Source organism: Rhipicephalus sanguineus, chromosome 3, assembly GCF_013339695.2.
Source record: "Rhipicephalus sanguineus isolate Rsan-2018 chromosome 3, BIME_Rsan_1.4, whole genome shotgun sequence".
Lineage (NCBI taxonomy): Eukaryota > Metazoa > Arthropoda > Arachnida > Ixodida > Ixodidae > Rhipicephalus > Rhipicephalus sanguineus.
In genome coordinates, this window is record NC_051178.1 from 156327261 (window position 1) to 156350235 (window position 22975).

General features: G+C 42.7%; 1 protein-coding gene across 1 annotated transcript in view; it reads left to right on the top strand.

The window, feature by feature from the left end:
* The window catches only part of LOC119386003 (low-density lipoprotein receptor-related protein 1-like), a 67664-nt gene that overhangs the window by 43317 nt on the left and 1372 nt on the right, over positions 1–22975 (top strand). Inside the window, exons 25-44 of the mRNA XM_049414192.1 lie at positions 426–542; positions 689–814; positions 1293–1493; positions 2561–2765; positions 2885–3206; positions 3709–3805; positions 4388–4519; positions 4673–4773; positions 5315–5441; positions 8742–8919; positions 9790–9911; positions 10362–10649; positions 13595–13723; positions 14971–15108; positions 16433–16558; positions 16680–16809; positions 17924–18241; positions 18915–19039; positions 19876–20001; positions 22242–22475. Of these exons, the coding sequence (XP_049270149.1) occupies positions 426–542; positions 689–814; positions 1293–1493; positions 2561–2765; positions 2885–3206; positions 3709–3805; positions 4388–4519; positions 4673–4773; positions 5315–5441; positions 8742–8919; positions 9790–9911; positions 10362–10649; positions 13595–13723; positions 14971–15108; positions 16433–16558; positions 16680–16809; positions 17924–18241; positions 18915–19039; positions 19876–20001; positions 22242–22475 (3342 nt within the window). The remainder of the gene's footprint in view (positions 1–425; positions 543–688; positions 815–1292; positions 1494–2560; positions 2766–2884; positions 3207–3708; positions 3806–4387; positions 4520–4672; positions 4774–5314; positions 5442–8741; positions 8920–9789; positions 9912–10361; positions 10650–13594; positions 13724–14970; positions 15109–16432; positions 16559–16679; positions 16810–17923; positions 18242–18914; positions 19040–19875; positions 20002–22241; positions 22476–22975) is intronic.

The following is a 22975-nucleotide window of genomic DNA, read 5'->3' on the forward strand; positions in this document are numbered from 1 at the left end:
GTTTTAGTCATGGCGCATGCATGTGTATTTAAAAAGGCAAACTTGCTTACTGAATAGACACATGAACATAACTGTGACTGTCTGAATTAAGTGTAAAAGTATCTAGCACCAACTAAGGAAGTGTGCTGTTTTGCACCTTAGACACTTCTTTAGACTTGACATATCTCATACAAGGGGCATGTTGTCATGCCCATGTTGTCAGTATCATTACAAAATATTAATTATGAAAAAAGGAAATGCTGATCTATGTAAATACTGTATAGAACATGATCTGCACTAGACTTCGGACTTAGGACATCTTTCTTGCGGATGTTTACTGTTAGTTGGTTTATCAATGGTGTGAACCACTCAGCGTACATCAATTATGCGGCTGACACTTCATAGCCATGTGTGTGTTTTATATAAATATTAATTTTTTTTTTCAGATGAAGGCCTGTGTACTCCTAATGACTGTGAAGACTTCTGTCGACCCACACCATATGGCAAGACATGCTACTGTAGAGATGGTTTGCAGCTCGCCATCAACGGCCGGTCATGCACAGGTAGGCGGTTGCTGTATTATTGGTTGTATAATGGAGGACTACTTTTCTACTGTAATAATCAGTAGAGGGAAGTTCACATTAAAGCTAACTTTTTACGGGTGTGGTAGCGCATTTGTGTAAGATTGATCACATCTGTTTGTTTTCAGACAAGAAGCCATGCTCCCAATGGGGCGTATGCAGCCAGAAATGCTTTCAGCTGAAGCACTCACACAAGTGTACATGTGAGAAAGGCTATGAGCTTGCCTCAGACATGTTTACCTGCAAAAGCACTGGTAAGGGACTCGGAAACACTTTTTGAGCATGTGTCGCTTCGCTTTTTACATCGGTTTATTGTGCAAACCGTTGAGATTTATTTATTTTGAAAACCGGACATTTTTGGTGCCGAAACTGAATGAAGCTCTGCAATTACTACTTGTTGAAGGTAATGCAAGGCTCAGCACGTGCACCTATTTCCAGTTTGACTTGACCTCCAAGGTTAGGCATCACCCACGGCTGGTCTTGTGGCACTGAAAGATCATGAATATGACGCATTTGGGATAGCATAATACCATCTAATGACTGGACGCATGCATCATCTGCTTAGGTGCTTATTCGCAGGCTGCTAGTAAGCAAATGACGTTATTATCAGCCTGGCAACGTTGTCAAGATTACTTCATTGGTTACTTACTATTCACTTACAACTACTTTGAAGCCATTCAAATGCACTTCTAGGCATTATTGATAACAGGATGTGTTGCTCAATTTCTACAGACCCAGCAACCCCTTACGTGATCTTCTCCAATCGACATGAACTGAGGAGTGTAGATTTGAACACCATGTCTCTACGTGCACTCATTACGGGCCTCAAGAACACCATCGCGCTAGACTTCTATCACTCGGACTCTGGTGACATGCTTTATTGGACAGACGTAGTGGATGACAAGATCTACAGGGGCTCGATCATCTCTGGAAGTGAGTAAATTTGTCCTATTGATTTTTGACGTCTTCACATTCTGACGTCTTCATCTTGACGTTTTTCGTGTCTTCCTTTGGAGGCTTTGTATAGCTTGATTGTGCAATTTTCTGTTAGTGTCGTATTTACACGATTGTAAGTTTACTCGAATGTAGGTCGACGAACCACGCCCCCCCCCCCCCCCAAACGGCACCGCAAAAAAAAAGTGTGAGCACATTTCATAACGGAAACTTATTGACTCAGGTCTGACTACATGTTGACTGACTCTATAGTTGTACTCAGCACACGTCCTGTTACGCACTTCTCTGACCTGTCCTCGTAAAAAGTAGCGCTGGAATATTTTAAGTATGTACGTCTCACCAACTAGTCCTGCAACGTGTTTCATAAAGCCAAGACAAAAAACGCGGATCCCAGTGCGCAAAGCCTGTGCTTCACAGCTATGCAGGGAAGCTGCGGCAATGCTTGGAGATAATTCTTAAAAAATTTTCTGCGAATCGTTGCTGAGAGTGCCAGTTATACGCGAGAAAATACGGTATACATTGCAGGTTGAGCCGGAATGCCAACGTAATTTCATAACCATGCCACAGCGTCCCTGATTTCTAGTTTCTCCTGTCGTAACTGGCATTACTAGTTCCTTTTTCGAATGTAAATCAACCCCACTAACTTCGGATTCCAAATTTAGATAAAATGGCACGACCTAAAATCGTGTAAATGCGGTATTTCACCTTTTCAAGTTTTTTTAATGCTTCCATGTATAGGACACATGCACATTGTAATAAAACATTCAGCCTACTTACGAGATCATGCACGAGATTGAGTATAAACAGTGATTAGTGCCGGAAATCGTTAATGGTGGCCATTGTTTTCAGTGTTTACCACTAAAAGGTAGGTGTCAAAATTAATCTGGAAGCAAGAGTGTGCTGCAGGGATTTACATAGTCTTTGCGCATTTATGTTGGCACATTTGTTGTGATATCTTTCCGAGGTTATTATAGGCATGTAAGAGGAACATTGACTTGCTTAATTGCTTAATTTCATCCTTATGTTCTTCTGACTTTACATCTAAGGTCTCTCAAGTATCGAAGTGGTTGTGGAGACTGGCCTGGCGACAGCTGAAGGCCTTGCTGTAGACTGGATAGGCGAGAATCTGTATTGGGTGGAGAGCAACCTCGACCAGATCGAAGTGGCCAAACTTAATGGTAGCTTCCGAAGAACCCTGGTTGCGGGAAACATGGAAAGTCCCCGAGCCATTGTGCTTGATCCTAGATATGGGTGAGCTGTTGCCCTTTTGTTCCTGTAGTGGCGAGACACATTATGCTGGCAGTTTCTTTGAGACTATTTGCAAGGGTGGCTTGGCATTCTTTTGACATCCAGGGTCTTTGTTACCGCAGGTTAATGTTCTGGACAGACTGGGACAAAGAAGCGCCGCGTATTGAGCAGGCATCCATGAGTGGTGACGGTCGGCGTGTGGTACTGCGTATTGACGAAGTCACTCAGGGTGGGGCATGGCCCAACGGACTGACGCTGGACTTCGTGGCACTACGCATCTACTGGATTGATGCCCGATCCGACTCTGTGCACACATCACGCTACGATGGTTCGGACTACCACGAAATCCTGCGAGGCCACGAGACACTCTCGCACCCATTTGCCATTACCCTGTTTGGCAACTATGTTTACTGGACTGACTGGAGGACCAACTCAGTCATACGGGTGAGGGCCTTAGTTTTGCCTTTATTTCCTTTTCTTTCTTTTACTAAAGGCAAGTACTAAGCCTAACTGGAATGAAATACTACGATCACGAGAGACTTGTTCGTGCAGAAAATTGCAATTGAAGACTGCAGATTGTTTACAAACGTGTGTGGATATGTCATGAACAGTGTAAGGTAACTCCAAGATGTCATGAACTTTGAACATTGATGTCATGAACAAGTTGAAACTGTATGCATGATGGTTCCTCGGCACCTTTGCACCTTCTTTGCAACAAAAGACACAGTGACTTGCTTCCCCTCCTGTTTTTTGGTTGCTCTTGTGAGCAACTTCATGTTCGCCCTGGATAGAATTTCTCGGGCTCAGATAAAGAGCAGGCTCCGCATTGTTGCAGTCTCAGTTGGAGTTGGAGAGTGGTAGCGCTTAGCCGAGTGTACCCGTAAGCTTTAGGACTGTTTGCCGAATTTTCTTACCAGATCTTAGCCGAATTTTCTTTACCTTGCAGTGCAACAAGTGGAATGGCTCTGATGTTCAGATAGTGCAAAAGGCTGCTATACAACCTTTTGACATTCAAGTATTCCACCCATCAAGGCAACCAAAAGGTAGTATTGTTGATTTTTTTTTAGCGCTTAAAGGCATGCCTTTATGTAAAGGAAATTGCATAGTGAGGAAAAACGGCTTTCTTATTAAATTGCTACTATATGTCATTTTTCATTTCATTTTATTTTGATATTAGTTATGCCATGAAACCGCCTCTTCAAGGGAAATCAGCACTGCCGCAAAGCCACACTTTAGAGCTAAGTGTGCATATTAATATTAGTACCAGCACCCCGATTAATTGTATTTTTAATGTTTAAAAGAGTGTTATACGGGCTTATATGGGCTATGTATGGTGAATTTTAAAACATTACTTATTTTACCTCATATAACTTACACCCTACTGCAATAGCTAGTATCCAAATTTGCTTTGAAATTATCCAGTACTATCATCACTCGCTTCGACTTCATTTCAAACCAAAATTTTGATATTCGCACAAGCCTAGTTATTTCTATTACATATGTACAAGGAGATCCTGTTTTACGTATTTATGATTCTAGTTGCAGGCATATGTTATACGGATGTTATATGCGTGAAAAAAACAATCATTAATTTGCTTGCGGGGTTCTTTTTTCTGTGTCAACAGGCAATGGCAAGAACGGCTGTGCTGCCAACAATGGTGGCTGCTCTCACCTCTGCCTCCTGAGCTTCAACAACACTTACAAGTGCAACTGCCCACATCTGATGCGCCTCGGAGACGATGGCAGGACATGCCACAGTGAGTTTTTTTTAGTCTGCTGCGTCGAGTCTATATGCAGTGATTTCCCATGTGTTTTGTTGTCTTTCAGTCTAGAATCTTTTCGTGCTTGACACCATTGCATTCATGGAAATGCAGATCGGAATCTGATGCAAGCTTTTCATCTTATTTCAGGCATGGAGCGTGTCCTGCTTTTTTCGAGACCCAACGAAATTAGAGGTGTTGATCTTGATATGCCATACTACCACGTCATTCCGCCCTTCAGTTCTCCCAAGGTACCTGTAGAATGTTAATTTTTCTTTATTTCCAGATTTTTGGTGACATTTTCTTGGCCAATGTGCCACCGCATTGCGTGCCTTGCGTGAGAATGCATAGTTGCGCCTACCAGCTCAAAAAAATTTTAACATTGTGATGGCAGGATTCAAATATACATTTACAGCCTTGCAGATACAAAACTCACTTTCCAGCAGAATTGTAAATGCTGTAATTGAATAGAATTTCACTAAAAAAGCAAAAAAAAAACCTGCCACGATGGCTCAGTGGTTATGGAATCAGGCTGCTGAGCATGTTGCCACAGGTTTGATTCCTGGCTGCTGCATCTGCATTCTGAGAAGGGCAGAATGCAAAATCTTAGGTTTACTATGCTTTACGGGCTTGTTAATGAACTTCAATTGGTGAAACATAAATGGAGCCGACCGCTGTGGCATCCATCATAATGCTGTGCAGTTTATAGACGTTAAACTTCATAATTTCGATGTTTAATTCCATAAACCCAGCGAATTCACCCACCTTTGGCATTCTCATCTTGCTGCACAGGTTATTCATGCAGTGAAGCTGGATTTTGATTCCAAACGACGCATGATCTACTGGTCGGACACACACCTGAATGAGATAAAGCGGGCTTCCCTGTTAGGCTCAGCTGTTGAGACTATCATCGACACTGGTAAGTGCAAAGATTTGAGGTCATATTTCTTTATAGTTGATCTTTTGGTTGATAAGTCGCACGGTACCGCCTAAGCTGGCTTTCAGCAAAGCATTGTTGAAAGAAACTCCAGATGTTTGGAGCAGTATACCTCCAGTATGTCTTGCAATGTAGAATGCTGTGGAAACAGCCCATGAAAATGTCCTTGGAACCTGACAACTACAGTAGAGTCTCATTAAACGGAACCTAAAGGGACCAGGGAAATACAGTCGATCCTGGATATATCGAACTCGGATATATCGAATTATTGGCTATATTGAACAGTTGAAAAATCCCCTTGAATTTCCCATACAAATGTATAGGGCTTGTGCACACGTATATCGAACTCCCGCACAGCGAAACATCCGATATATCGAACGCTGCGCCGTGCTGAACTTCAGGGAGTGTATTTTTCCTAACAAATGTTGGTCATTTTCAGCCGTGTTCTGACAAGTTCTGATTACTCTTCGCGCGCAGGTGACGGAAAGGCGGTGTTGTTGCATTACGTTTATCTGGTTTGTTGTGCAGCGCTTGTGAGTGCACCGGCTTGTTCGATGCGCGATCTGTAGGTTGTAACACGCGGGCATAGTGCTTTTCAAAGGGGCCGATGGCCGAAGGCACCAAAATGAGATGAATGCGGAGATACTTGGCAGCCTCGTCGCAATGTTCGCATTCCCTTCCCTGTTTGTTCGCGCACGGAACATACAGGCACTTGCGAATTGCCAGCAGATTACACAGCAACCTTACGGGAAAGCTGGAACTGCAGGGGCAAATACCCCCAAGTTTGGCAACAGACTTCTGTGACACCAAACGGAACCCTGCCCAGCGTTGTGTCTTGCGGCTTGAGGACTCGAGGATCTCTTGCGGCTTGAGGACTTGAGGACCTGACAAATCCTCATTCGGGAGACGAACTAAACATTGACCCGCTCGTAGTGATAAAATGATGACTGGTGCTTGGAACGACGTCAAGCAAAGCACCGTCATGAACCGTTTCCCTGCGGGCTTAGGTGCCAGGTGGCGAGTTTGGGTGCGTCATGACCGCTGACAGTGGCGTACGGTGTCTCAGTGAATTTTGCGACTTAGCATTTCCGGGTGTGCTTTCGAACAGGAGTACAGCAAGCGACTTCATCGGAACAGATGACGAGTCGCTGTTTCTGACTGCATCGATGCCGAGATCAAGGCTGACGTTGCCGGTACCGCGGAAGTGGACCCATGCAGTTATGAAGATGTCAGTGCCGCCGTAAACAACCTTTTACCACGCTCCAGAGCTTGCATCGGCGTTCAGCGTCAATCACCGCTGTTGTGGGCGAATGTGCTGAATTTGCTTATTTGGAAAGCTTCAATGATATTTAGGATGACTTGATGAACTTGACAGTGCGCAAGAAGGAAGAGAAGTTTACGCACTATTTTTGTGCGAAATAAAGTGCAGTAGCTTGCAAAAGAAAAAGTTGCCACCTTGTTATTTAGCATACTAGTTGTGAGCGAATCGTCATGTTAGCGCTTGTTACGAATTCCGAAAACTGTTTCGAGACCTACAATGCATTAATATACCTTAAATACGCATATTTTATCTTTCAAATTATCGATATATCGAACTATTTTGCAATCCCCTTCAAGTTCGATATATCCGGGATCGACTGTATATTCTTAACAGGAGTTCCAATTACCGAGAGGTGAACAGGGGTGCAGAATACAAGCACGAAACCAATCATATCAGATCAGTTCCATCTCAGTTCCATATCAGTTCCATATCAGTTCCATTTAAGCAGCAGTTTCTTTAATAAGAGATTTTCGTTTACTGAGAGTCTACTGTATTCTATTATGGATAAGCACAAAGTTTTATGCACCTTTCTTCCAGATTAGGCTGTGTACTTAACCGTTACATTTAGAAACTAACTTCTGTTGGGAAGCCCCATTCTTTATGAAATATCGCTGTCTAATCAAGATATTAAAAGAAATAACCATGAAATCATTGTGTTAAAATCAAATGAAGAAAGTTCTTTTGAAAGGTCACAATGTACAGGTGTGGTCAAAAGTTCCCAGGCTGCAACACCTCGCCAAGGAGTGGCAGCTCGCTGCTATCACGGTGCTGTTATCGCAATCACGCCTTGGCGCGCGCTGGCATTGAGCGTGTGCGTGGAGGGTGTGTACATCCCTCTCTCTTTCTTGCTCTCCTTGATAAGAAAGCAAGGTATAAACTTGGTGCATCATGTTCCGTCACTGTTCGTTCTTTGAATTTTGCTACTGTGCAGCGTGTAGCGAGGCGGCAGCGTTCCGGAAACTGACGCATCATGCTTGCGGCCACATTTGCTAGACACCGTATACATTACTGTGGTTTTCGGCTTCCTGGAGAACAATATCGTGCACTTAACTTTTCATTGGCACTGCAAGGACTCTCTCAGACGTCTGCGCAGGCCAATTTGCTGCTAATGAACATGGTCAGAGCCCGAAATGCATTTAGAAGAGCTTGTGTTGGGGCTAGTTGGAACATCTTAGTGGAATAAGGAGTACTGCACAGTAGTAAAATTCGAAGAGCGAATAGTGAGGGAGCATTACGCATCATGTTTATACCTCCCGTTTTTATCAAGGAGAGCAAGAAAGTGAGAGGGAAACATCCCCCCCCCCCTCCACGCACACGCTCGATACCAGCGTGCGCCAAGGCGGGATTGCGATAACAGCGCCCTGATAGTACCAGCGAGCTGCTGCTCCTCGGCCGGGCGTTGCAGCCTGGGAACTTTTGACCACCTCTGTACTTTAACTAGTGACAGTTTGAAAGTGGATAATATCTTTAATTTAAATGAAGCTTAATAATTCGTTTGTTTCATCATAGTGTTGTTAATTTACTTTAAAATTGCCTATAATATATTTGCGGACACTGCAGTTTTGACTACAAAACGACAGGTACATGGTATGTGATAATGAAGGTTTAAGCACAGAGAACTTCTAAAATTTATTTGTTGATGAGCTCAGGGAAGGCTGCTAATTGATGCTGTGCCGTAGGTTTATTATATTTTTAAAATGTTTCTTCATATCTACCAGCACGCCTGAAAATCAATGCTCGAGGCCTATTTTCTGTATATAATTATTGTTCAACGCTTAGAAATAACTTTAAAAAATTTTGCATGTTGTGATTCCTACTTCTAAAGTTCAAATGAAACCAGTGCTCCAAGTTGGGCATATTACCATATTTACATGATTGTAGGTCGACCTGTAGGTCGGCATGTGCGAATTCATTTGTGCTGGTAAACAGAGCTCAATTGATGGCTTGTGGTGCTCATGCAGTTATTGAAAATCCATATGGCTTTGCTGTGGACTGGATCTCGAGGAACATGTTCTTCACGTCTTATGGCGAGGCTGGCAAGCACATTTTTGCTTGCAGCCTGGATGGCGAGTATGTGTCATCCATTATAGATTCCAACTTGGACTCACCGGGCTCTCTGGCTGTTCATCCCACCTTGGGGTGAGAACACCGTTCTCCATTTTTTTTTATGCTTAGTGTTTGAAGGCAGTGAAATGAAGTGGGGGGAAATTGGGGGGGGGGGGTGCTACACTTCTGTAACATGTATATCCCCTTCAGTGGCGGTGTGTACAATTGTACACATCAAATGTAGAGGCTTGTCATGCATCGCGTGTCACTTCGACCTGCTTGAAACGCAGTGTGCACATTTGTACACGCTTCCTGAGTGTACAACTAGTGCTCATTTAACTTAATTGTGCTGCGTACTGCTGCAGAGGATCACTTTGCTAAAGATACTACCACGTTTGACGAACTATTCGAGGTGCCGCGTTCTGGGAGGCATGCCAAAATGATAATTTTTGTTTGCTCGAAATGGTTGCAACCAAATACAAACTGTGTGTGCACTTTGAGCTTAAGATTTCATTCTTTTTATGCGAAAATGGAACATGACTGACTGCAGAATAAAAAGATATTTAATTACATGCTAATTACAATTAATTACTCAAATTTGCACAAAACAACATATTGCCTTGTTTTGTTTCTAGAAATATAATGTAAAGTGCCTTGGAATAATGGTGCGTAAGTTTGACGCATTTGCAGACAGTCTATCATAAGACGCGCCTGAAGGGGATCTAAACACTTTCTCGGATGGAACAGTGCAGTGTGTGCATCGTTGTAGTATACCAGGCTGTGTGAATATACTCAACTGATCATAACATTAGCAAGTTCATAACATTAGTTTATCCTTATCTTCTTCTGGGCTGTCTTACACTCTCTAAAGACATTTTAGGACATTCTTCTAGGATTCATAGAATTTATAGCATTTGAATTTATAACACGTTTCTAACTTTAGAATTTATAACATTCTTCTAGGTTGATCATGTGGACTGACCATGGGTCTCCCCACGAGAGAATTCAAGTTGCCAAGATGGATGGGTCAGCACGAAAGACATTGACATCACGCCTCGATAACCCAAAGCTTGAAGGATCTACAAGTGAGTTTTGTGTGGTGTTGCAGTGCTTGGTCTTTAGCTTTTTAGGTTTAGTGCAAGGGAAAATTAGAGAAGCCTTCTAGCTGCTTGGCACTTATGTAAAGGGAATAAATGGAAAAGAAGAAAGCAACAAAGATGATAAGAGAAGAGTGGATACATGTGTAAAAAATCGGAAACACTTATATATGATAGTGAAGTTGTCAAATCAGAAATGTGTCACAGTGGGTCATGTGGTGGCTACTTGTGGCCTCTCTTGTATACTCATGTGCGACTCTCAGAGCTTGATAGAAAGACCCAACTCCCCTCTTAAAGTAAGCTGCACTAAGCTGAATGGTAACATGACCAGTTCACTTCTCGCAGTTTGTATTTGATAATTTTCTGCATTATGTTCATGGCATTTCTGTCGTTCTCGTCGTCTTCAAATTCTGGTTTCTGTGGGTGTATGAATTGCAGGCCTGACAGTGGACTTTGAGACGAACCACCTGTACTGGGTGAATCGTGACCAAGGCATGGTCCAGCGACTGCTGCTGACCAGCCCAGATCCCGTGGCTGAGACTCTGGACGTGGTGTTGGGTGGAGAGCAGCCGCACGCTCTTGCCATCTACGGTTCGCAGCTGCTGCTGGCCACTGACTACGCCATACATGTTGCCGACAAGAGCAGCCCTAAAAATGCCACCGTCCTGCGCAACAATACAGACACTGTGCTTGCACTTGCTGTGTATGATGCGAGCCAACAAACTGGTGAGTAGCAGTGCTGTCTTCATTTCTTTCTGCGAGGATTCCTGTGTCAGTTGCCAGTGTACGTCATTGCAGCAGATTTTATGAAAGAAGGGAAATTGGACCTAGGGGCCCGTTTTGGTTAGACTCAACCATACGAAGCCAACAGATAATGCACTATAACCTCATTATAACAGAGTCACATCTGACACGAAAATAACTTTGCTATATATCCAAAAATTTGTTATAAACTTGCATTCATAACACTGTATCTATGACAAGACTATCTTTCATATAACCGATAATTTGTTATATCCGTGTTCGTTATATCGAGGTTTGAATGTAAGGCCAAGGAAAACATAGAGGATGCTATGGGTAGATTTTAATTGAAGTGCTATACAATTGAACCCCTCTACAACGAACGTCGCTTCAACGAAATTTCCAGTACAATTAAAACTTTTCAGTTCCCCGTCAGCAGTCCATAGGTCTCGACGCATAGTATGCTTGCCACAACGGACAATTTTTCTTCTGCTGTTCCACTTCAATGAAATTTGAAGATGCAATTACAGGCTGAAAAATTTAATTTGCTGTGCAGTAAACACAAGCTCCAACATTTTAGTGCATTTTAGAACATAAAAGTAAGTCTGCAAAGTATAAATCGCGTGTTGGCACCACCAGAAATCGCCCCTGTTGGCTGAGCTTGGGGGCCGCCATTGCTTGATAGCGATGGCAATGCTTTTACCACTGGCTTGAGTTGCTTCTTAATGACAGACAATCCGAAGCCGAAACTCAGTTGCTCAGTTGTCCACGCTGCAGCCTGCGATGCAGTCGCGGAACGATGCCTTTTCCAAATCCCATTGCCAATGCTTTTCGTGCTTTTCGCGCTTGGGCGGTGTGGCCAATGGTCAGAGCGACGATTCGCGTTATCAACGAGATCAGCTAACCGTGAGTGGTGGATAATAAGAATAGCATAGAACAGGGCATAAGTCATCGCTCCATGATAGCACGCCTGCATCTCGGCATGATAGCTAATGTTAGCGTGTTAGTGCCACTGTGCAGTTCGTGTTGCACACCTGTGCCTCTGTTTGGTTCGTTCGCGGAAGCCGTTGTTTCAGCATGCTTTTCAACATCGCGTCGCTGTGCATATATGAATGACGCTGCTGGGAAAGAAAAGGAAGCAGCCGACACTTTTTGAATTTTGGAAATAAAGTTTCTTTGTTCTACTAGCTCAGGTCAGCTATATTTTTTTCGATTTCACAACAACGAAATTTTCACAACTTCGTTGTAGCGGGGTTCGACTGTATGCTTAAACCTCATTATAATAAAGTTGCATTTAACGCAAAAATAACTTCGCTATATCCGAAAATTTGTTATAAGCGTATATTCGAGCCGCTGTATCTGTTACCAAGGCAATTTTTCGTTTACTTCGTTATAACCGATAATTCGTTATATCAGTGTTCATTATATCTAGGTTTGAGTGTAGTAAGTGTAGTAATTATGGAATTAATGGAAAAGAAAGGGCACAAAGAAACTTACTGCCAGTGTGTACTGTGCCAGTAACTTTCGCATTAGTATACCCAAGGTTACCCAACTCAGGGTTGCACGGACAGTAATACCCAACAGAGTAAAAGAGGGTGTGGCAGCCGCTGTGGCTGCCATACCCCCTTTTACTTTTACGGTACTGCATTACAAGCATGATGCTAAGGTTTCGGGCTCAGTACCCACTGACGTCAATTTGTTTTTTTCATCCACCTTCATTTTCCTTTATCTCACAGTTACTAGACTTGAACAAAAAACTACAAATAGTGCCCTTGATGCTTTCATTGTCTTCACTATTTGTTGGCTTCATATGTGGCAACCATGCTATGCTAAAATGTTTTTCTTTGAGGGCACAGCTCACAGTTAGCCGGCATTATAATATATATAGTTATTTATCTTTGACATTGTGAAGGTTCTCAAAGTTCCTTGTCATGTTACGCTTGTGGCCATTCACATTCAGTCTATCTGTCACTTTAATATGAAATGACAGAAAGTCAATGCCAGGCTGATGAAATGATCTCTTGAAAATTGAGACATTGACACAACAGGAAATGAAAGGTGAGGATGAGTGCTTGTCCTTGTCTTTTGTTTCGTTTTGTGTTTGTGCCTCAATTTTCACACTGATTTCATGAGTAATTATGCTAGACCGAATTGCTCAGCAGCAAATCCTTCAAATGCAAGGCTACCAGTTCTGATAGCCTTGTATAAATAGTTTACTGTGCGAGAATGTTGAAAAATGTTTTTGCTCACTGTTGTGGGGCTGATGAAATAGAGCGCCGCTCTCGGAACACACGGACACAGTTCACGCGGTCGTTCAACAACACGTGTACGTTTATTAACCTCTTTTACTTAGGATGAGCTCGCCTGCCGAATCTGATGCACAACTAGTACCATGCTAAATAACCTTATACAATGTCAATACAATACTCGGAAAACATAACACACACCCAAGACAACACAAGACATAGAGCGCACCGCGAACACGACGTCGCCGACATTCGACTCACCACGAGGGGCCTGCGGGAAATGAGCCGCTGTATCGTCCCCCACGGACCCACCGCGGTAGACGTCCATCCACACACGCCGCCAAACCCAAAGAGGCTCGCTGCTGTTTTTTGTCCGCTGGCCTAGCTTCTCCTGCAGGCAGCGCTGCCGGCGCCACCGCGCTAACCCCAACCCGCGCGAGCACAGCGCCACTACTCACTCGACGACCTTAACCTAATTGCGGCCTATCCGCGAGACGCACATGCGCCATGAGGTGCAAACGGCTTTACAGGGGGTGCTAGCACCCCCCCCCACTGTTGGGTCTGCACATTGATTCAGCTGCCTCAATAATTATGGGTCTCTTTAATTCTGTAGGAAGATACAACACTGTTGCTGTATCATTATAGGACGACTTACTTTTAACTCCTCTTTCGTTTTATGTGCAGGTGAAAATCTGTGCAGCAACAATAATGGAAACTGCTCGCACCTGTGTTTACCAACGTCACAAACTACGAGGGTCTGCAAGTGCACAACTGGATTTCTGCCTGATCCAAGTGACGAGACTAAGTGTGTCGGTAAGCACTCTCGAAATGATATTTCAACTGAAAATTTCACCAATTGGGTGTATTACAACGTTGCACAAATAGTGTTAGTACAACCACACAAATACTTTTGAACACTGCATTGGGTGTTGTGAATTTTATCAGTGCAGTTAGCAACAAGCTTGAGCAAGTTAGCACAAAATGCTTTTAGAACACAATAGTGCAAAAAATGAGAGACCAGAAGAGGGAGATGGACAGATATTAAGAATCTTACCGTGTATGTTTCATGTAACCCGTACTTACATGCATAGATTGTACATGGACTGCTTATTGTAATGTCACATCAGCAAGTTTTGCTTGGTTTGTTGTGTTGTCTTAACAATGTAAATAACTCCAATTTCCAAGACTAGATACCAAGATTAGTATAAAATTAAGGTATCCTATAATTTCTTCCTAACCTTCATACTTAAGGAGTACTGACACGATATTGAGACATTGAAAAAGGGACATATTTTGTTTCCTGGGTACGTAGTGTTAACGCTCTCCACACACCGGAGCGAGAAAACACATATAAAATGTTTTACTTTGATATCAAAGTTTTCATCACTGAGCATTTACAAGCCAGCCCCACCACAATGGACATTATCCCAACGAGTCAACACAGTTCCATTGAGTTTGCGAACTCTGTGTCCTGCATGCAGTCTAAATCGCAGAAATCCCTGTCGGGGTCGCTGGACGACAATTCACTCATCGTTGCTAACGTGCATCACGAACAGATGACAGATCTGCCACTAATACGTTGCAAGTTGCTGTCTCCCCATGACGTCACACTGCAATGACATGTCACTGAGAAGCCGCCCCCTTGATATCGAAACTGAAAGCGTTTTTTTAAGGTAGCGGTACTAAAAATATAGTCTATGCATTCCCATGCACCACAATGCTCTTTTTAGGGTTCTCGACACCAGTGTTTTTATTTAGAGCAATTATCCGAAAATATTTTAAATTCATGTCAATACTCCTTTAAAAGCATCTTTCTTTTATGTGCAAGAAACATGTGGTATAGATTCTACAACTTCAACAGTATCTTTAGATTGTATGCCTTTGATGCATCAATGTTTTTATTTGCATGTCATAGCTTATTTGTTTGTGTCATAATGTTTTTCCTGCATCGCGTTGGTTGTGCACTTTACATGCACTGAAAAAATTCCATTGATAAGAGAGGTCTTGGCTGCTTCCCTTATTGAGCTTATCCGTGTTTTGTTGATTTTTTTTCCCCTCAGGTTATGCCGAATTCCTCTTGTACTCCATCAACTATGAGATACGGGGAACCTCTTTGGTGTCATCACCAACACCATCTCAGCGCGTGCTGGCTCCCATCTCCAGGGTCTCTATGGCAACATCTATTGACTTCGTAGATGGTTGGTAGTTATTTTTGTTTCTTGATGCTTCCACGAGCTGTTTAGAAAGAATGAAGTATGCATCGTGGTGTCGGCGATGTTACAGTAATAATTTAGGAAGCAGTGGGATGGCAAACAGTTTTGCCTAACATTGGACATATTTACAGAGGACAGCATGGACATTTATCCTAGCTGTGTTTTGTTCTTGTGGATATTGCTGTGTGTCTGTCTTCTAGCACTATAGATATATGAGGCTATTCAAACAATCAGGCATCAGGCATTCTGCCTTAGCTACAGCCTGAGATTAGTTTGTGAAGGTTTGAGGTATGCCAGTAACAAGGGTAGGCTTTAATATAAATGAAGAAGAAAACCATGTGGCATGAATACGGATATAAAGGCTCCAGTGAGAGTGTGGGCTGTGGACATGGAAACTGACAATGACATGTGCCATGTCTTGCACTGCTGCGCTACTACTTAGTCACAGCGTGCGCCATCGGGAAAAGCCAGATTATAGAAGGTGCTACAGCTATACCATGTGGGAAGCCAACATTCGGGAATGCGAGACAGTCAAGCGTCCCTCACATACTTGTGGAAATGTGACTGCTTTGAATATTGAGGCTACCACAAACTTTAGTGTGCTTTACGCTCAGAGTCAGCCATGCCAGAGAAGCCACTGCACAAAACTGGCATCTGTTCCACATATTTCCTTTGAATGCATCTGTTATTGTCGGATGTGATTGGAAGTATTAACCAGCTAGCCCAGCTACACTTACCTTTAATTTGTGTATTTAAACTAGAATGTTTGCATAAATGGGATTTACTGTGGGACTTCGCGAGCTTTGTTGATCTTGCTGAACAAGTTGGGTGCAATAGCACGGACATGTGATGCCGAGTAAATACTTGCGTTCTTCCTGCTTGAATAGAAGATGGCCAGCGTAGGCATCACTTTCAAACTTTTTATTTGGTTAGTTTTGTTGCGGCCATAAACAAGCTTCACATTTGTAAAAAAACAGGTGTAATGTGTTGTGAGGTAATGTACTAGGTGTAAGAAAAGGGGGCCCATTAGTAAGCTGGCTTTCTGCTTTATTTCAAAATGGCATAAGCAAACTGTATAGTTCTTACTGTAGTTAAATATGGACGCAGGGTTATCTGTGCACTTCAGGCACTTTAGACAGCCATCCCCTTTTCTTGCATCAAACTGATGGCAGCACTGCTACATCTTTATGATAAAGTTTTGCAACTCTTCTGTAGAAACCTTGCTTGTACATGCACTGTGGCTTTGTCTCGAATTTTGTTCATTGTCTTATGTAATCTTTCTTATTTCGCACTTCTATTTTTCTTTCAGAATACATTTACTGGGTGGATTCAGAAGGTGGTAGCATCACCCGAATTCACAGAGACATGACTGGACGAGAGACTGTTGTCAGTGGTCTTGATGCCATTGAAGGACTTGCAATCGACTGGGTAGCAGGTAATCCTTCCTCTGCTTTCTGTCTGGCTTACTGGGCCCCCAAAAGTTTGGGGCAATGGTTTGTGCTTCATTGGACAAATATCACAAATGTGTCAGGTCACGCAAACTTCCTTCTTTGTAGGGAACATGTACTGGATTGACCCTTCGTACGATGTCATCGAAGTGTCGCGGCTCAATGGATCCGGTCGCTACGTTCTCCTTTCTGGTAACATGGATAAGCCTCGGGCCATTGTTGTGCATCCGTACAAAGGGTAAGCTCTCATTCATATTCTGCTTCGTGTTTCCACGATGAAGCTAGGTGAACGGAACCTGTGTGCTCTCAGTCCTCATAAAAAATTTCTGATGAGACAGGTGTCCGTTAATGATACCTTGAGAAACCGTAGCTAATGAAATTGATGGAGGCTTATGTGTCTTACCTTGTCTTGTAAATGAGCAATCATCATTGTGGCACAATACGTGGTACCAAATTGCCCAAACCAAAGCACTCTTCAGTCATGATCAATCAATAACAGCGGCATGGAAATATCTTTAGTGAAGTTAGCATAACATGAGATGAGAATTTTTGATGCAAGAGAACTTAATAACTTCACACTAATACCTTGGATGAATGGAGTTGTTGCTTAAGAGGTTTCTGAATGTTAATGACAAGCATATATGAGCTTTGCATGAGCTAAGCTAAGCTTTAAATGTAGGTACTTGCTGTCAGCAGTTCAATGGTTTTACCTCAGTTTGCCTTTGCCCGTTTTTAGGGATGGGTGAATAGTGAATTTGATGTTCGAAGCGAATCCGAAGCGAATAGTGATTTGGTCAAGTAATTTCGAATCAAATAGTTCGAATAGTATTTACCGCATATTATTAAGAAAAATGAGCATTTTTGTTATGACCCTTGCACAATATTTTTAAGGATTGGAACTAGGTATGAGTGGATGTCACTTTTTTGGCTTGAAATGAAGTGGAAGCAGCCTTGAATAGTATCAAAGAGTTGAATAGCAGTAGGGTGCAAGTTAAAAGTGGTGCAATACGTTACAACTAAAAAATTACTATACTTAGCGCACATAAGCCCATATAACACGCTTTTAAACTTTAAAAAATATGTACATTTAACCTTGAAGTGTGGCTTCGCGGCAGTGCAGAGTTTCCCTGGATGGGTTGTTTCACGGCACAGCAACCAGACGCTGCCGTGACACCACCTTTACAGGGGGTTATGTGCTGTCAAATGTATACATATATTCGTTCATTTCGAATAATTCGAAATTTCGAATAATCTAAATTCGTATCAGAGTGAATTCAAACACTGTAATATTCGTTCGAATATTCGAAACGCCCAAATATTCGCCCATCCCTACCCGTTTTACTGCCTCACAGGTACATCTTTTGGAGTGATTGGGGCGTACCACCAAAGATAGAACGGGCAGCTCTGGATGGCTCAAACCGCATCGTCCTTGTCAATGCGTCGGTGCAGCTAGTGAATGACCTGGCCATTGACTTTGAAGAAGACAAGCTCTACTGGTGTGACTCGCGCACCGACACAATTGAGAGGGTCAACTTGGATGGCACAGGGCGTGAGACTGTCTTCCCACCGCCCTCTGGAACAGAGGAGGAGGATGCAGAGGACTCGCACCGTCCTCTGCAGAACCCTTTTTCACTTGCTGTTCATGGCACTTATGTCTACTGGGCCGACACGTAAGTAGCTAAGGGTGTTAGGCAGTTTCTTTCTATATTGGTCATCATGTAACACTTTTCCAATCACTTCATATAGTGCTTAGTTTATGTAAATTTTGTAAAAGTTGTGAGAATGCACCTTTATTGTGGATGAATGACTGTCTTTGCCACATTAGCATTCATTCAGCTAATTTACTCCCTATTGCTCAAAATACCCCCTTCTTGCCCCTTCCATACATTCCTTGTCCTGTTGATGTCACAGCATGATGCATGATGTAGTAGCCCTAAACAAGCAAAGGGATGAAAGCTTTTAAAACACTGCTCATTTATTTTAATGTAGCGAAATTTCAGTAGTCACTTGTGTGAGCCTTAGGTAGCTGGGGCTACATTCTCGAAGAGTAGCTTCCAGGAGTTCCAGACTTTTGAGCACTACAATATTAGTGCCATATCTCGATACAGTGGCATTGAGATAAGTGGGATCAATAGTGTGTGTGCCTGAGGAGTTACTTCATCGGGTATGCTTTGCCTGCTCTGATCATACGTCAGCGCTCATTGAAAACATTTGTATTGGACAACACAGCTTTTGTAATTCGCAGCCTTTGTTAATTCAATAATTTGGTCACTGAAAGTCCAATGAATTTTTTTTAAAAGGCTAGAGTTGCGTAAAAGAGCTTTTACTTGTGTTATCTCACAGCCATCGTGAGGATGGATCAATTTTTCGTGTCAAGAAGCATGATCCAGGCCTCGAGGAAATGCTGGTGAACCACTTGACAGATTCGATCAAGGATCTGCAAGTTTTTCACACACGACCAAAACAAAGTGAGTTGTATGGTTTGTCTCAGACTGCCCAGTTTACTGCTCGCCTGTGCAGTAAACTGATTGGCATTAAGTTCAGAAGGGTTGCTGTTCGTGCGAGTTGGTGTTTTGTATAACCGCAGCATGTATTATCATGACACGTATAACAAAAGAAGCTGTTTTAAGGGCCCGAAATAAGCAGTTGGACATTTAATGCCTACCTGCTTCCTCGTGTGTGTCGTGGTTCTTTTCATACATGTGTCGCGCTAATATGTGCTTCAGTTATGGCATATTAATCTTGCATTGTTGGTATTTGTACTACCAGTTAATGTTATCTTCAAATGCGTGCTCCAGAACTTTGTCAAGGCATTTCCATTTAGCTTGATTTTTCGGTTTTTATGTTGGTGACCCCGTAGATGGCTTGTGTGGCACATTATACTCATAAAGCATACGTGCATATCCATATGATGGATAAACAGCGCAAAGACGCAGAAAAAATCTCAAGAAAATGCGCCGAAAAATGACAGTCCTATGTTATTGTCTGCAAGCTACGTGGTGTACATATGTTGTAGCAAACAAGAAAAAATAAAAAGCTAAAGCATCAAGAACTGGCACCAACCTGTGATATAAAGGAATAGACTGTTGGGCGAGTTGGTAATGCATTAGGATTACACAGAGGGCGAAATAATGTGGGACCAGATGAACAAAGCTACAAGGTATGTGCATGTAGTAGCTTTCTTTGTCTTTTCCCATGTGATTTCGCGCTCTTTCTAAGCATCAACTTGCGATAGATGCATATGCGGACTCAAGAAAAGGTGAACTGAGCACTTGTTAAACTATTGCTGTTGGCTTTCTTGCAGAGACGAACAACCCATGCAGTGTGGGCAATGGAGGGTGTCAGGAACTGTGCCTGTACAAGGGAGACAATGGCCACACCTGTGCTTGCTCCCACGGCCGTGTGGCTCCTGACGGGCGATTTTGCCAAGGTTCGTTTCACACAGTTACGCTGTGCAGTGGTCCTGCAGTGGTTACGCTGTGCAGTGGACTCTGGTCCTTGATTCCATAGTCTGTAGCGCAGGCTGTGGTCTGCACCAAGTCCAGTCTGCTTTTGCCTAGTTGATATTTTTATCAATAAGAGATTGTTAAAAAGAAGTGAAAAAAATTGTCACCCAGTGCATTTGTAGAGCTACAATAAAAATTCAAATGGATCCCTCAGAAGGAAAGCTTCTTAGATGATGGAAAACTGGCCTTGGACCAGTTTAAATTTTTGATCAACTAAGAAATCTGTATAGATTTGCTTTGTAATTACAATTTTACCCCTTCATCAACCTTCCTCTACTTCACGGACTTCTGCAGAATGGGTTTATTGTAAGAGTTTGATTGCACGATAAATTAAGCGTAGACTCAATGTGGTAAATTTTGCCGGGGCTTTCAAAAAAATGAGTAAGCGCTATAAAATTTGTAATGTCGCACTGATGCAGAATTTAAAAAAAGGAAGCTGGACCTCTATTTCTTTCAGCTTCTTAATATTTCTGTACAAACCGAATTCGCATTGTACTGTATTTGGGTGGCATACTCTCATCCCTTCTAAGCTCTACTTTTTTCATTCACATCATTATTTCGAGTGTTTCGCTGTAATCCTGGGTTTGTTGTGACTTTGTAAAGTTGTTCTGTATCTTCCGGATGACGTACCTTTCATTTTCCTATAATATTTTCGCCGAGCTTTGCTACCACAAGGAATTTTGTAGTTACTATGTTTTTATTTTACATTTGATGCTCTTAGCTTTCCACATTAGTTTTGAGCAAAGCTATTTTCATCTGAGAGCATTGGCTGCAAAAGGGTTTGTTGGTTAAAAGATGTTCAAGTACTTTTAGCCAAGGATATGCCACTGCCAACAAACAAATTATCTGCGATTTACGTCTTATATATAAATCAGGAACTGTTAGAAGTGCATACTTCTTTCTGTACGCTTTCTGCATTTGCTCTAAAAAAAAGTTTTAATAACTCTCATCAACCATAAGTACTTTCTGTATATGTGTAAGTGCATGCAAAGAAACAATCGGCGGAATTGTGGTCTGAATAAGAATGTCTGTCTGCGCAACTTAATTAAATGTGTACAAAACAGTGCGGTATTAAAGGGGTCATAAAGCACCCCTTGGGCTTGTTGAAAAAACGCATCCTGTGGAAAGCTGACACGGCTATGAACTGCTCAGCCAAATTTTGCAGTCGTGCACGCCGCGTAAAGGCTACAAGCGGAACGCGAAGTTGCTGTTTTCTCAGGCGCCCTCTTTTCAAACAGAGGCCGATTCTCACTCTCATCGGTGGTTGGGGCGTCTGCCCGTTGACGTCACGATCTGCATCTCCACGTCGCAAAAGACATAGCATCCTCATTGGCCGATAGCCGACTTAAATCGAGAGCGGCGTTCGAATCAGATGCGCTTCTTGCCACGGGGTGCCGCCACTTGCCAGCGCCGCACTCCTCAGTACACGGTAGCCGCACTCGCGCACACGAATCACAGCGGGAGAGCGATCGCGTTTCATGACGCGCGCTGACGTAACTTCTTTCCCCCGTGCCATCCCTCCTTGTGTAGCTTCCAGTGCGCTCGTCGGCACGAAAAAAGAGAGAAAGCTCTGTGAGCGGGCGCCAAACCCCCGTAACTCCGCTCATTCTTGATGGATTCGAGAAATTTTTGCGGCAATCGATTCGGGAGGCAGTAAACTCTGATACTGAGGTCATTAGATCATTACTTGAAAAGTGGTTCATGACCCCTTTAAATTGACATTGTTCTGCATCATGTTTCTTCTCAATTTTGTAATCTGATACGTGTTGTCTATTGCACACTTTAATGCATTTCAATACTGTGCACTGTGATATAAGATGTTCAGAGACTATGTAGTAGTTTATCTTTCAAGTAGCAACTTAGTAAATTAAATTTTTGGGAACTTTCACACCTTGAGCAACATTCCGCCTTAGCTGTGCAGTCATAACTAATCGGCAAAAAGAAGCATTTGCAGATCTGTATTTCTTTAAGTTTGCAGGCTGCTTATTTAGTGAGCAGATGTTTTGCATAGAGGACATTTTGTTTACTCGAGCTTTTGAAACCAAAATAAAAAAGGTGCACAGTGTAGAGATTTCTCACGGCAGCTTTCATGAGCTTTTCTTTACCACTTTGGACAGTCCTGACCTGCCGCTTGTATTTTTTTTTTTTTGCTCCACCCATGCAGATTACGAAGGCTTCGTCATGTTCTCACGGGTGCGCACTATAGACAGCATTCACATGATGGACGAGACAAATCTGAATGCACCATTTCCAAGCATCTCCAGTTCAGAATTTATGCGCAACATCATTGGCCTTGCGTTTGACTACTCTGAGCGCCGTATCTTCTACTCGGACATACAGCGCGGCAGCATCAACAGCGTTCACTTCAATGGCTCTGGCCACACTGTTCTTGTACAGAGTAAGCTGACTTCACCTGATTCTTTGCCACTTGTGAATTCGCAATGCCTGCACATTGTTTCCTTTCCTCTTTGGGGTAGCTTCAAAATGTTTTTCAACCTACACTCTTTGAATGAGAGACAGCAAGTTTCCAGAGACGTTTCTGCAGTTCCTGCATAATGCAAACTTGCAAGCCTTTATTTTATTCCTTCGTATGCTTTAAATCTTCCCCCCAAGACAGTGCTGTTCATGTCGTGAAAACAGGCACACTTTTAAAGATTTGTTACTTCTGTAATATGCACAAATATGAGCAATGTGACTGGCATTATCAAGTTTATTTTCAAGCAACAGTTGCTCGTGGTATGTAGGTTTGAAAATGTCCAAGTAGCTTACCCACTGAACATTTTTTTCTATTGAAACACATTAGTTTTGGCATAAGTGTCAAGGTGGAATACAATTGCCTATTAAAGGGCAAATCTTGGTGTGCCTCATTGTATTATTCAACAGGAGTACAGGAACACT